Raw genomic sequence first — 12,147 nt, 5'->3', positions numbered from 1 at the left:
AGCTCGATTTCTTCATTCTTTTTCTTGTAGAAGTCGATCTTCATGGTGGGCCCAGCGTTTGCATGGCCCAGATATACTGCCCACAATAATAATAATAATAATAATAATAAAGGCCTGCCGGCTGTACATTCTGTTGTAAGCCGTTCGAATTCTTCCCCTTAAATATGTCCCACTCCCACATTTGACTAACCCAACCCAACTCAACTCATCTCTCTCTCTCTCTCTCTCTCTCTCAAATGGAGGAAGAAGAACAAGGTACGAACTCTATCTTCTAATTTTCATGTGCATCTGTGAAAGATTTTATGAAACGTAATTGAGCCAAGCGTAATTTGTATGGGCTTCAAGTGTTTAAAAAAACGTGACAAATTAACACACCTCAGTCTTCTCCTTGGAAGATTCTATTATCCATTGAATACTTGGCCTTTTCAGGTTTAATGTGGACCATCCATTTGTTGGCCAGCAATTGAAGGGTTAATATGCCATCTGCAGTGGGTCCCACATTTGAATCATGATCAAACTATCGATACAAAATGTACAAATTTCAATGTCCCGCTTCATTTCCCCCATGCAGAGTTATTTGATACTACGTGACACTTGATAATATTCAAGCACTTAAAAATTACAAAAATGGACTAAATTCTGTAACCTAATGTTTCAGAAATTAGTTGGTTGAACAATTCTAACCTCTGATTCGTGGACGTTAATTTCCTAGTTGAACATAGGATCATTGAATAATTTTCAATTTTAATCATCCACTAAATATCCACCAATTCAACAGTCAGATAATGAAATAATATTGTATTCCATGTATGCAATTTTAACTAATTTCTCAGCGCCTGTGTATCATCTGTCACACTTATAAGTTTTTCTTGTTAATTCTAGTCATGACACTTATTTTGCAGAAAAGATCAACAACTCTCCCATTGAGCAAGTGAGGCTAACCGTTCCCATCACCGACGATCCAACATTGCCCGTCTTGACATTTCGGACATGGGTTTTAGGCCCGATAACATGCTGTCTTCTCTCGTTCATGAACCAGTACTTCCGTTACCGTCAAAACGGTATTTTTGTGTCGTTGATTGTGGCCCAGATCATCCTTCTACCGGTTGGGAAGCTGATGGAAAGGACATTGCCAGCAAAGGCCATAAGAGTTCCAGGGACAAAATGGACATTTTCTATCAACCCGGGGCCATTCAATATAAAAGAGCATGCCTTGACATCCATCTTAGCATCGGCGGGTGCTGGTTCGCCTTATGCGATTGAGATTGTTTCACAGTCGAAGGTTTTCTACCATAGGAAGATAGATCCATTGCCAGCTTTGCTGTTAATCCATACCACTCAAGTAAGCCCCTCACACACATATGCACAAAGAAGCATGCATTTAGAAATAAAACAAAAAATCGAATGCAATGGACTACCTGCTAGACGCATGCATATATTGCTCAGCTGATTATTGGAATGGATATTTGTAGGACAGGACATATGTATGCACCAAGTTGGGCTAAGCTAGCTTAGTCTAAAATGACCGGAGCCCAAGCCTGGCTTGGAAATTGATCAGGCCATACATTCCAAGTTCAAGCAGGCCAATTGAGAAAGTCCAAGCCCAATATAGAGTCGAACTGGGCCACGCCCAATCCCTTGCCAGGTGCCACTCTTGATGAAATCTGATCAAGTCGATCAAGTGGACGGGGCTGAGTTGAGTTGAGTGTTTTTAATTTTAATTTTAATTTTTTAAATTTAGTTTTTAAAGTAATGATATACAGGGACTATTAAGTCCTCATGCATCGAGTTTTTTTTTTTTTTTTTGGGTGTTATTTGTTATTGCGAAAATATGAGTGAAGAGGTTTGATTGGTTTGGGAGGCGAGTTCACCAATGCAATTGCAAAGACAAGATAAATAAGACAGTGAGAGTGCCGATCATGCCTGTAGACCCTCCAATGTTTAAGTTAGGTAGGTAAACTCGAGTTGAAAAAGGCTTGAGTTAGGGTTTTTGTCACTTACCCCCTTTGCTTGTAGCGGTAGTAATTATAGAGTTCATAGGATAGTGTCGATATCTCACATCGTGTGGGATTTATCGGATACGTGGGAAGATCTTAACTGGATGTGGATCTCCTTCCAAATCTATCATTGAGCCCGCCTTGGTTGGCGTGATATTTGGATATTGCAGATATGATCTCTTGATTTGGGGCGAGATAATCTTTGAGATCCTTGCCTCACTCTGGTAGTGGTCGACCTGCCCAGTTCAGGAAATGACTCTTGCAACCGAGCTTTGCATTCAAGGATCTGTCAACTTGCTCGGTCTGAGATTGTTCTCTCTGAGCCTTATGCCTTATCAATTTGAGAAGCTCACTATAGTATTCTTCATATGGTCGGTTACACTTTTCTCACGGTAAAGTAGTTCGGTTTCCTAGAACATTATTTTATGCTTCAATGTATAAATAATATATAAATAATATTGAGTTGTGCTGAGTTGTTAAGTTTTATTGTTATTTTTTTAAAAAATTTTTAAAAATTTTATTTTATATTTTAATATTTTGAATTGGATTGAGTTTTTCTCAAGTTTTGATCAAGTCATGACTAGATGGCCCATGGTTTGTAAAAACCTAGATTCAAGGTTCAGCGATCTAGGTCATTAATTGGACTAGCCCTAAAATGGACAGAGGAAATGGTCTTCATTCTTTGTATTTGATGCTTGTAGATGTTGGGTTACGGGTTCGCTGGACTGTTCATGAAGCTACTTGTTGAATATTCTCCTTTCATGTGGTGGCCTGATGTACTTGTTTCTGTTTCTTTTTATAGGTCTCTCTCTCTCTCTCTCTCTCTCTCTCGCACAGACACAAGAAAAGTCGTTAAACCTGGGCTCTACCAACCAAGGCCCATGCCCAAGAAAGCTGTAATTGTAGGGGTGAAAGTGCCCAGGTTAGCTCCAATCCTAGCCCAGGACACTCTGTGATGGATCCAAGATGATCTTAACAGCTTGTAAGCTAGGCTTGGGGATTTCATTGGGACACCCATTAACTAAATGGGTTGTACCTGGACTTAGCTATTTGCAATAGCCTGTATGACAACCCAGCCCTTACGATTCTCTCTCTTCTCCCATAGTAGTTCTGTATGTCTCAGTGTTGCATGATATCTAACACTCGCTATTATTTCTTTTTTCCTTCAGGGCATCGCACGAGGTCGAAAAAAGGCCCAAAGGACAATTAACAAGACTTCAGTTCTTTCTTTTAGTCTTGATATCAAGCTTCGCCTATTATGTTATCCCTAACTTTTTCTTTCCTTCTATAACCACCCTCTCATTTATTTGCTGGTTTTGGAAGAATTCAGTCATAGCCCAACAACTTGGTTCTGGTTGGAGTGGTCTTGGCATTGGTTCCATTGGCCTAGATTGGTCCACGATAGCGGGTTATTTAGGAAGTCCTTTAGCTTATCCTATGTTCACAATCGTAAGCAAAATGATTGGATTTATCTTAATCCTTTACATAATAACGCCCATTGCTTATTGGACTAACTTGTACAATGCCAAGCGATTCCCTATTTTCTCTTCGGATTTGTTCGATGATAATGGACAATTGTACATCTCACGAATTTTGGATGAGAAGGCGTTCAAATTCGATCAGAAGGCCTACGACCACTACTCAAAAATCAATTTTAGTACCTTCTACGCACTTAATTATGGATTCGGCTTCTCACGTATAACAGCTACTCTCACTCACGCTGCTCTCTTCTATGGGAGGTAAGTCCATGTCCTTTCGGAAGGTTTGCAAATTTCACACCTGGGTACATATCTTGTAATGTGATACGTGTGTGAGATATGAGCATTCCCTGAAGTGAGCTACGCTGTTTAAGATCTTCTGGCATAAAAATAAGATCATTTTACACTTATCAAAACAAATGAATGACTAAAAAACAAAAGCTGAACTATCAATTACTCTTTATGTTGTGGTCTGGCCCATCTGAAGAGTAACACTATCTATTTTTTCCACGCAGAAATTCTAGCGTTATTTTCAACCTTAAAGAAAGCTCATATCTCATATCTCATACATGCATGAGGAATTGGCAAACCTCCTATTTTTCAGATTTGAATTCTTCTACACAACGATGATGTATGTTGAAAAAACCTCTATGTATCACCTTTCTACAATTTGGGTTTTGAACAATGCAAACAATGGTCCACTGAATGGGCCATGGTCGCGTTTCAATATCCCTAACCTTCTGATAGAGATCTTACTTCAACATGGGTATCAAAAGTTAATTGAAAATGATACAAATTTATTTTTTTTGGAGCATTAGGAGCGCCCCCGCCGGATGTAATTATTGTGCTATGGATGATCTAAGGATGGCCCATTGGATAGGAATGTGTACATTGATGAACATGTGATACGTACGGGTGAAAATCGTCACCTACCATCATGGTGCTTGCACTAATTGCTGCATGGTTATCCTTTTACTCTGTTTATGTGTTATAGTTCGATATGGAGCCAGCTAAAAGAGGCTCATGGAGACCAAAAGGTAACAGGTGATATTCACAATCGGTTGATGAAGAAGTATGATCCTATCCCTGAATGGTGGTTCCACGTGATTCTTATTTGCACGGTCGGTCTTTCAATTTTCGCATGTGAAGGATTTGGAGGGCAACTTCAACTACCCTTCTGGGGAATTCTACTTGGATGCGCTTTGGTTTTGATTTTCTTATTACCTATTGGTGTAATTCAAGCTACTAGTAATCAGGTAAATATCTCTCTCTCTCTCTCTCTCTCTCTCTCTCTGTTTGGACTGTCAATGGGTGCTTTGGTCAGGTAAATTAAAAAAAAAATTGAATAGGGCTGGCCCCAAACAATTCAAAATCCGGGCTGGCCAGGCTTTATTTCCTGGTCCCTAAGCTGGACCTGATATTCTTAGTCCCCTGTAAGATAATAATATTTTAGTGGGACATTTCCTACTCTTGAGATTCGAACATAAGACCTTCCGCTTTGATATCATGTCAAACAACCATTTACTCCAAAAGCTTAAGCTGTCAGAGTGTGGTGTATAAATGTATATCAAGGGACTTCATGACTTCAACATGCTCCGCTTAATAGTTGGATCCATATGATGTTTGTGGTGTCCATTTTTAAGGTGGGATGACATTGTTAGACGGGTGAGACAGCATACAAAAGCCATGGTGAGATCCAGTATATACATATGAAAATGTTGCAGATATATATATATATATATATATATATATATATATATATATATATATATATATATATATATATATATATATGCATGTGTGCACAAGCATGCATGTACTTTGTACACTCATTCAAGCATTTACATTCCGGGACATTTTCAAAAAAAATAATAATATTTTCAATAAGTTACCTTATTAATCCAAGTAATATTATCATTAAACTACTTTACAACTGAGGAAAGGGGTTGGCAGCTCGGGTGGGCCCCACCATAAATGTTTATGTGAAATCCACCCTAACCACCGGGTGTGTCACCCCTGTTAATAAGCCTAGGTCACAAAAATCAGGTCCATTCATAATTCAAGTGGACCACACCAGATTGAAAACAGTATATAAGGCAACACTCACGCTTCAATGGAGGATGTAGCGAATCAATTAGGTCTAAAACATATCACTTCAATAGGACCATTCTAATAATTTGATAGATAATCAACAAAACAGATAATCAAGATCTTCCATATAGAAGTTGGTCCAAATCACAATTTGTGCCACATGTTTATTAAGCCCTGATGGATCACTTGTAGTTATGGAGAGAGAGAGAGAGAGAGAGAGAGAGAGAGAGAGAGAGAGAGAGAGAGAGAGAGAGAGAGAGAGAGAGAGAGAGAGAGAGAGAGAGAGTTTGTGTGTTTTTGTGTTGCTCATGTGTGCACTTGTTTGTATTATAAAATAAATAATTAGGACTAATATTTCATAAAATTTACTTGCAGTCCCTGGAGTTAAATATAATTACGGAGTTACTAATAGGGTATTTGTACCCGGGCAAGCCTATTGCTAACATGGCTTTCAAATCCTATGGAACGGTGAGCTTGATTCATGCCCTCTCCTTCCTTTCTTCTCTTAAGCAAGGACACTACATGAAGATTCCTCCAAGATCAATGTTCATTGTTCAGGTACATATTATCTACCATGCTTAAAGACATCATTATAAATTTCTATATTAAGTCTAATGTACAAATTGATGTGCAGGACCCACTGTGATGTTCTAATGATATCCAATCCATCCATGATTTACACCTCTGTTTCTCTCTTGGTGCCCAAAAACCAGGCCGATTGCGGGCCAGCCGCCTACAGTGAATGGTCAGGATGGAAATGCTTGTCAATAAAAACCACTAGGTTGTATGTGGGGTCCACTCTTTTTGTGTAATCCATCTAATCCCTTTAGAAGATGCATCCGACCAAGATTAATGGACACCCAAAATATTAAGCCATTGTGAAGCACGGGTGGGCCCCAACATGTGATTTTAGAGGTATTAGGGGATGCGGTTTGGCTAGTCACCCCAACGCCAGCCAGCTAGCTGCGGGTGTCAAAGCTCTGTGAGCCCCACCATGATGTATATGTCAAAGCTCTCAAGTGGACCACACCACAGGAAAAATTTGTTGATTGAATGTCCACTTAAAAACTATCTAGGTTTATGTGGGGCCCACTGTTCTGAAACCCAGGTGGCCACAACATGTGATTTTAGCGGTTAGTGTGGCCCATCTGAGTTTCTGAATCGACCCGAATTTTGGGATTGCCCTGCATGATGAACAGACTGGATGTTATTAAAACATCACAGTAAGCCCCGTACATCGATTTGTACATTAGGTATAAAGTAGAAGAAGCATTTGTATCAGATCCATATCTGAAGTAAATGGCCTCACATTCCATTTAGCTAACTGATGTTTGCTAATCCCATACGTGGGTCGAAAGCATATCATCTCTACATGCCACCACATGTGCTAACATATTAATCAGGTGCAATTTCAAGCTGTTCATAAGGTTGGCCTTCCACCTAATTGTTCTCCCCAAAAAAGTGCATTCATCTGGTGGGCCATGAATTTTTATTTTATTTTAATTTTTTTTTTAAATTTTTAATTTTTTTAATTTTATAACATGCATGCTCACACCTCACACACTCATGTACTCACACCACAGCAAGATTTCACCACAATGGTTAATTGAACCGGCATGAGTAAGGCCCCAAATTGAGCCGTGAGGTTAGAAACAGATGAAAAGGATAGAAATCTAGTACGTTTGTTTCATAAATTGTAGCCTATCTGATTAGTCGACTTGACCTGATCTTGGACCAATGTGGCATGCCAGCAACCTGGTGGCATATATGTGCCCATGGGCATGGCAAAGCTCTACCTAAATAATATTAACAGGCTATTTGGTAGACACCTAAGAATGAGTTATTTTCATTTTAATTAATCCTAATTAAGTAATAAAGATTATGATTTTTATCCTGGCTGAAAAGAAATATGATCTTTTAATACACAATTAGTAATAAATAAAATGAGATAAACTCATTTTCAAGTGTCCCCCAACAAACAAGCCTTTGTTTTTTATTTTATTTTTTAAAAATTTTAATTTTAATCAAGACATGCTCATGCTAGTGTCATGTTTCCATCAAATGAGATTAGGCAGTAGGCATGTTGATCTCTTCCACCCTTAGCTTCGGCACGGCGTGGTGGATACTCTCGACGGTTGAGAACATTTGCGAGCCTGACAAGCTTCCGCTGGGAAGCCCATGGACATGTCCCAGTGAACGCGTCGTCTTCAGTATTACAACCACTTGGGGCATTGTCGGCCCATCCCGTATGTTTGTCCCGTTCGGCCTATACAAGTACGTTTACCTTTTCTTCCTCCTTGGCACACTAGCCCCTGTGCCTGTGTGGCTTCTCTCTAGTGCGTATCCGAAGAAGAAGTGGATCAGACTCATCAATTTCCCAATCATACTGGGGGCCACCGCGAGCATGCCCCCTATAAGGGCCGTCCATCAGTGGTCCTGGTTTGTGGTAGGCTTCCTATTTAACTATGTTATATATAGGAAATACAATGGGTGGTGGAGCAGGTACAACTATGTGTTATCAGCTGGGTTGGATGTTGGGATTGCTTTTATGGCTCTTTTGGCAAGCTTTGCTCTACAAAATATATATGGAGTGAAATGGTGGGGTTTGGAATTGGGGGACCATTGCCCGCTGGCCCATTGCCCAACGGCCCCAGGTGTAGAGGTCAAGGGATGCCCAGTTTTTCATTGATTAATGATAAAAAGAGGAAGGATTTATTGATTTTCTCATCAGTAAAACAAGAAGCTTCAATATTCCTAGATTTCCATTTGTATCATATTCCATGTTCTGTACGTTCAAATAGTCGTATGTTAATCAGGTGTTTGTTGGCAGTATGCCCATTGAGCAAGTTTTTAAGACTGTCTGCGACTCATATGAGTCGGACTGGGAGGAACCTGATCTGGTTCGATGCGACGAGTCAATCCCCCAAGTCACCCCAGACTCGGGTAAGTCAGACTGACTCAGCCTTGATTAAGCCCGGACTCGGGTGAATCATGACTCAACTCAGGGCTAGATGAGTCTATCTGAGTCGCTCTTTTTTTATTTTTAATTTTTAAAATTACCCTAGTATCCTTAATAAATTTTTTTTTTCAAAAGGAATAAATTGATATATATATATATATATATATATATATATATATATATATATATATATATAGAGCCAAGGTATCTATGTTCCGGAATGATCAGTACAATCCCAGCATGTGAACTTAGCATGCTACACTTTTTTGTCCTATCAACATCTCTCACTTTTCTTCCATTCCTTTCGGAGTTATAATAATTACCAGTCAGGTTAAGCAGTATTTCTTTTGGTGCGTTATGGCTAGAGTTAGGCATGTTTGGCCTGATTTGGTGGATCCGACTCGATCTGAACCAAACCAAAGGCTTGGATTGGTGAGGTTTGAATTGGGCCATCCAGATCTGAATGTCTTTTTGGAGCGAGTTCGGATTGTGGTCAATCCGATTTAGAGTAGATAAACCACGTGCATTCACATAATACATTGATGTCTGAGCTACTATAGTTACGTGTCGTGAGAAGGGAAGCGGATTGCGTACTGAGTAACTCAGTACGGTAAGCGTACTGAGTAAACTCCGTGGGCCCTAGTGTTATTTATGCATTATATCCACTCCGTCCATCTCTTTTAAAACGTAATTTTAAGGCTTTATCCCAAAAATGGAGTATATAAAAACCTCAAATGGACCACACCACTGGAAACAGTGTGAATTGAACATCTGCAATTGAAATATTTTTGGGGACAACAGAAGTTTTAGATCAAGCTGAAATTTGTGTTTTCCTTTCATCCATGTCTTTCTGATATTATGAACAAGTTGGATGACAAATAAACATCACTGGGGGCCTTAGAAAGTTTTCAACCGTTGAAATCAATACTTCCACTTTTTCCAGTGGTATGGTCCACTTGTGGTTTATATAAGAATCAATTTTGGGTTTAACCAATAAAATGATATGTAAAAACGAATGGACGGCGTGGATGAACCACATACATTCATGGTGGGCCCAACTGATTTTATTCCGTACGATAAGAGCGTACTGAGTAACTCAGTACGCAATCCGATTTCTGTGAGGAGACAACTGACGAGCACTGACGGCCTGACGCTCCTCGAGCTCCGAGTCGTACGAACGGTTCAAAGGATGTCAAAGTTACATGGGCCCCACAGTGATGTATTTATTATATCTATACTGTTCATATACTTTTAGAGATCATTAAAGGACATTATCAAAAAAATGAATAATATCAAAAGATCATCTCAACCACACCACAAATAGCAGCAGAGAATGATTTTCGCTATTAAACAATTCGCGTGGTTTACTTGATAGTAAGATTTGTCTTATTTTTCGTCTCAAGCCTTAATACGAGGTCACCAAATGAATGGACGGTTTAGATATAACACATACCCCATGATTAAACCCATACAACTCACTAATATATATATAATCAAAACTGTGCACGTACTTGAAAAGCAAGTCTTGAACTTCCTTGCTGTGCACGTAAAGCAATTAATGTCCAGTGAAAACATGAGTATGAAGGTGAAAAGCTCTTTCAGAGCCATGTGAGGCCCACCTTGATGTATATATTTTATGTAAGCCGTTTATCCATTTTGACATATCAATTTAGGCATTGATAAAAAAAAATAGTATATATTAAAGGTTGAAGTGGACCACATTATATGAAAAGTTAAATTAAATTCACACATATCCGAATCGTACCTAACTCGATCCGACTCGGTTTCCCTGACCGAGTCGGACCAGGTTCAGGTGAGGCGAATCATGTATTGAATCTGTTCGATTCAGGTGACCCGGATTTGATTTCGGATCTGATCAAGTTCAGGTCAAATCATTGCCATTTCGGATCTAATCGGGTTAAACCCAATCCATTCCGATCCGGACCGATGCCCACCTCTAATTAGAATGAAATTTCAACTGAATTAGGCTAATTAATTGCGAAGTTTCATTGTGTTTTTTGCAACCAAAAGCGCCATAAACTAAAATCTAGAACATAGGAAGATCATTTTAGGATCTTTTGTATTCAATCTTTATTACAATCTCTGAGGAAGAGCCCATCTTATAGTCCGCATAGGTTTAGCCCGCCTGGGCCTGGTCCAACACTTGAGACCGAAGGCCTGATCCTAAAAATGTTGCGCTAGGGCATGACTACTGTTACGGTCCATTAATCAAGAGGGCCACAAATGTAAAAATAAATAGGCATTTTAGAGGAATAATATCTCTGGGTCTACATGCAAGATGTATGGGTGGTTTATTTGTAAGATTTAATGGTTTATTTGTACATGTGTGGCCCTGTGATGTTTGTGAGAAATTCATCATATCCATCCATTTTTCAAGCTCATTTTAGGACATGCGACCAAAAAGTATGCTGATCCAAAACTCAAGTGGGCCACACTAGCAGGAAGAGGGGGAAAGAAATGCCTACCATTAAAACATTCTTAAGCTCTGCGTTGATGTTTATGTGCCATCCAAACTGTTGATATGGTTATTCCACGGCGATGAACTGAAAACACCAAAAAATTAGCCTGATACAAAACATTTGTGGCCGTTCAAATGTTTCAATAGTAGTCATTTAATTCCCACTGTTTTATCTCACCTGGCATACTTGTGTTTTAGATCTGTGTTTTTTTTTTTTCTTATTCTTTTTTTATTCTTTTAATTATAAAATGAGCTTGCAAAATAGATGTACCGGATGGATTTTTCACAAACATCGTGACGGCGCCCACCTCGCTTCCCAAGTTGGGTGACTGCATATGGGTAACGGCATCTACACTTTCATACAGCTATTTCTTGCCCCAGCAACGTGTCAATATGTCTAGGATATCCTATCCGTGCAAAAACAGGGTCAAATACTGATCGTCACTTGCTATGAAAATCAGGCCAATCCACCCAATGGGTGGGCCACACTAGTAAACTAATCATACCAACGAACGTCATTTGATTCAGCATTTTTTCCCAGCTCCATAACTGGATCGGCCTGATTCTCATTCCAAGCGTTCCTCATAGAGTGGGAAAGAGAGCCGTTGGGGGCTTTTAGTGGTAGGGTGAATGAGGATGATCGGTGACGTGGCATCATATGCAAGGATCAGTGACAGGGATTCCATCTTGATGTGGACGGTCAAGATCAAACGCCTGCGTCTATAAATGACAAGCACTTACATGGTAGCTTACTCATTCATCATTCTCTCAAGAAAAAATGTCTAAAGCAACGACTCTGCTTGCTTTGATTAAATTTGTCCTGATGATGGTCCTATTTCTTGGGCGTGCACGATTGTCACCCGTAGCGAACCAGTCGGGCAGTCCCAGTCGCGGTATTAATCGGGTACCACCTTCCCTACAGTCCAAAGGAAAAAGGTCAGTAGAGTAGAGAGAGAGGGAGTAATTAAAGTGGGGAATGAAAACTCTTGTGTGTGTGTTCTTTTATTTTTCTTTTTCTTTTAGTTTATGTTTTTGTTAAAAAATATATGTAAGTTAAATGTTTGCAATGAAAAATCACTTTCCTCTCAACTCTCTTTTTTTTTAAAAAAAATAAAAAAATCTATTTCTCTATTATTTTATTTT

At 39.3% G+C, this 12,147-nt stretch overlaps 1 protein-coding gene across 1 annotated transcript; it reads left to right on the top strand.

Moving 5' to 3' along the window:
* The first annotated feature begins 794 nt into the window (after positions 1 to 794).
* Positions 795 to 8,265, top strand: LOC131257343 (oligopeptide transporter 5-like). Its single transcript, XM_058258239.1, has 6 exons — positions 795 to 1,342; positions 2,699 to 2,799; positions 3,167 to 3,736; positions 4,470 to 4,731; positions 5,942 to 6,124; positions 7,638 to 8,265. Exons 1-6 carry the CDS (start codon positions 1,031 to 1,033, stop codon positions 8,253 to 8,255), a joined length of 2,046 nt encoding a protein of 681 aa, XP_058114222.1. The 5' UTR covers positions 795 to 1,030; the 3' UTR covers positions 8,256 to 8,265.
* Positions 8,266 to 12,147: the final 3,882 nt, after the last annotated feature.

This window comes from Magnolia sinica, chromosome 10 (assembly GCF_029962835.1).
Source record: "Magnolia sinica isolate HGM2019 chromosome 10, MsV1, whole genome shotgun sequence".
Classification (NCBI taxonomy): domain Eukaryota; kingdom Viridiplantae; phylum Streptophyta; class Magnoliopsida; order Magnoliales; family Magnoliaceae; genus Magnolia; species Magnolia sinica.
Note: the sequence above shows the minus strand (reverse complement) of the source record. Positions and strands in the feature narration are given on the sequence as shown.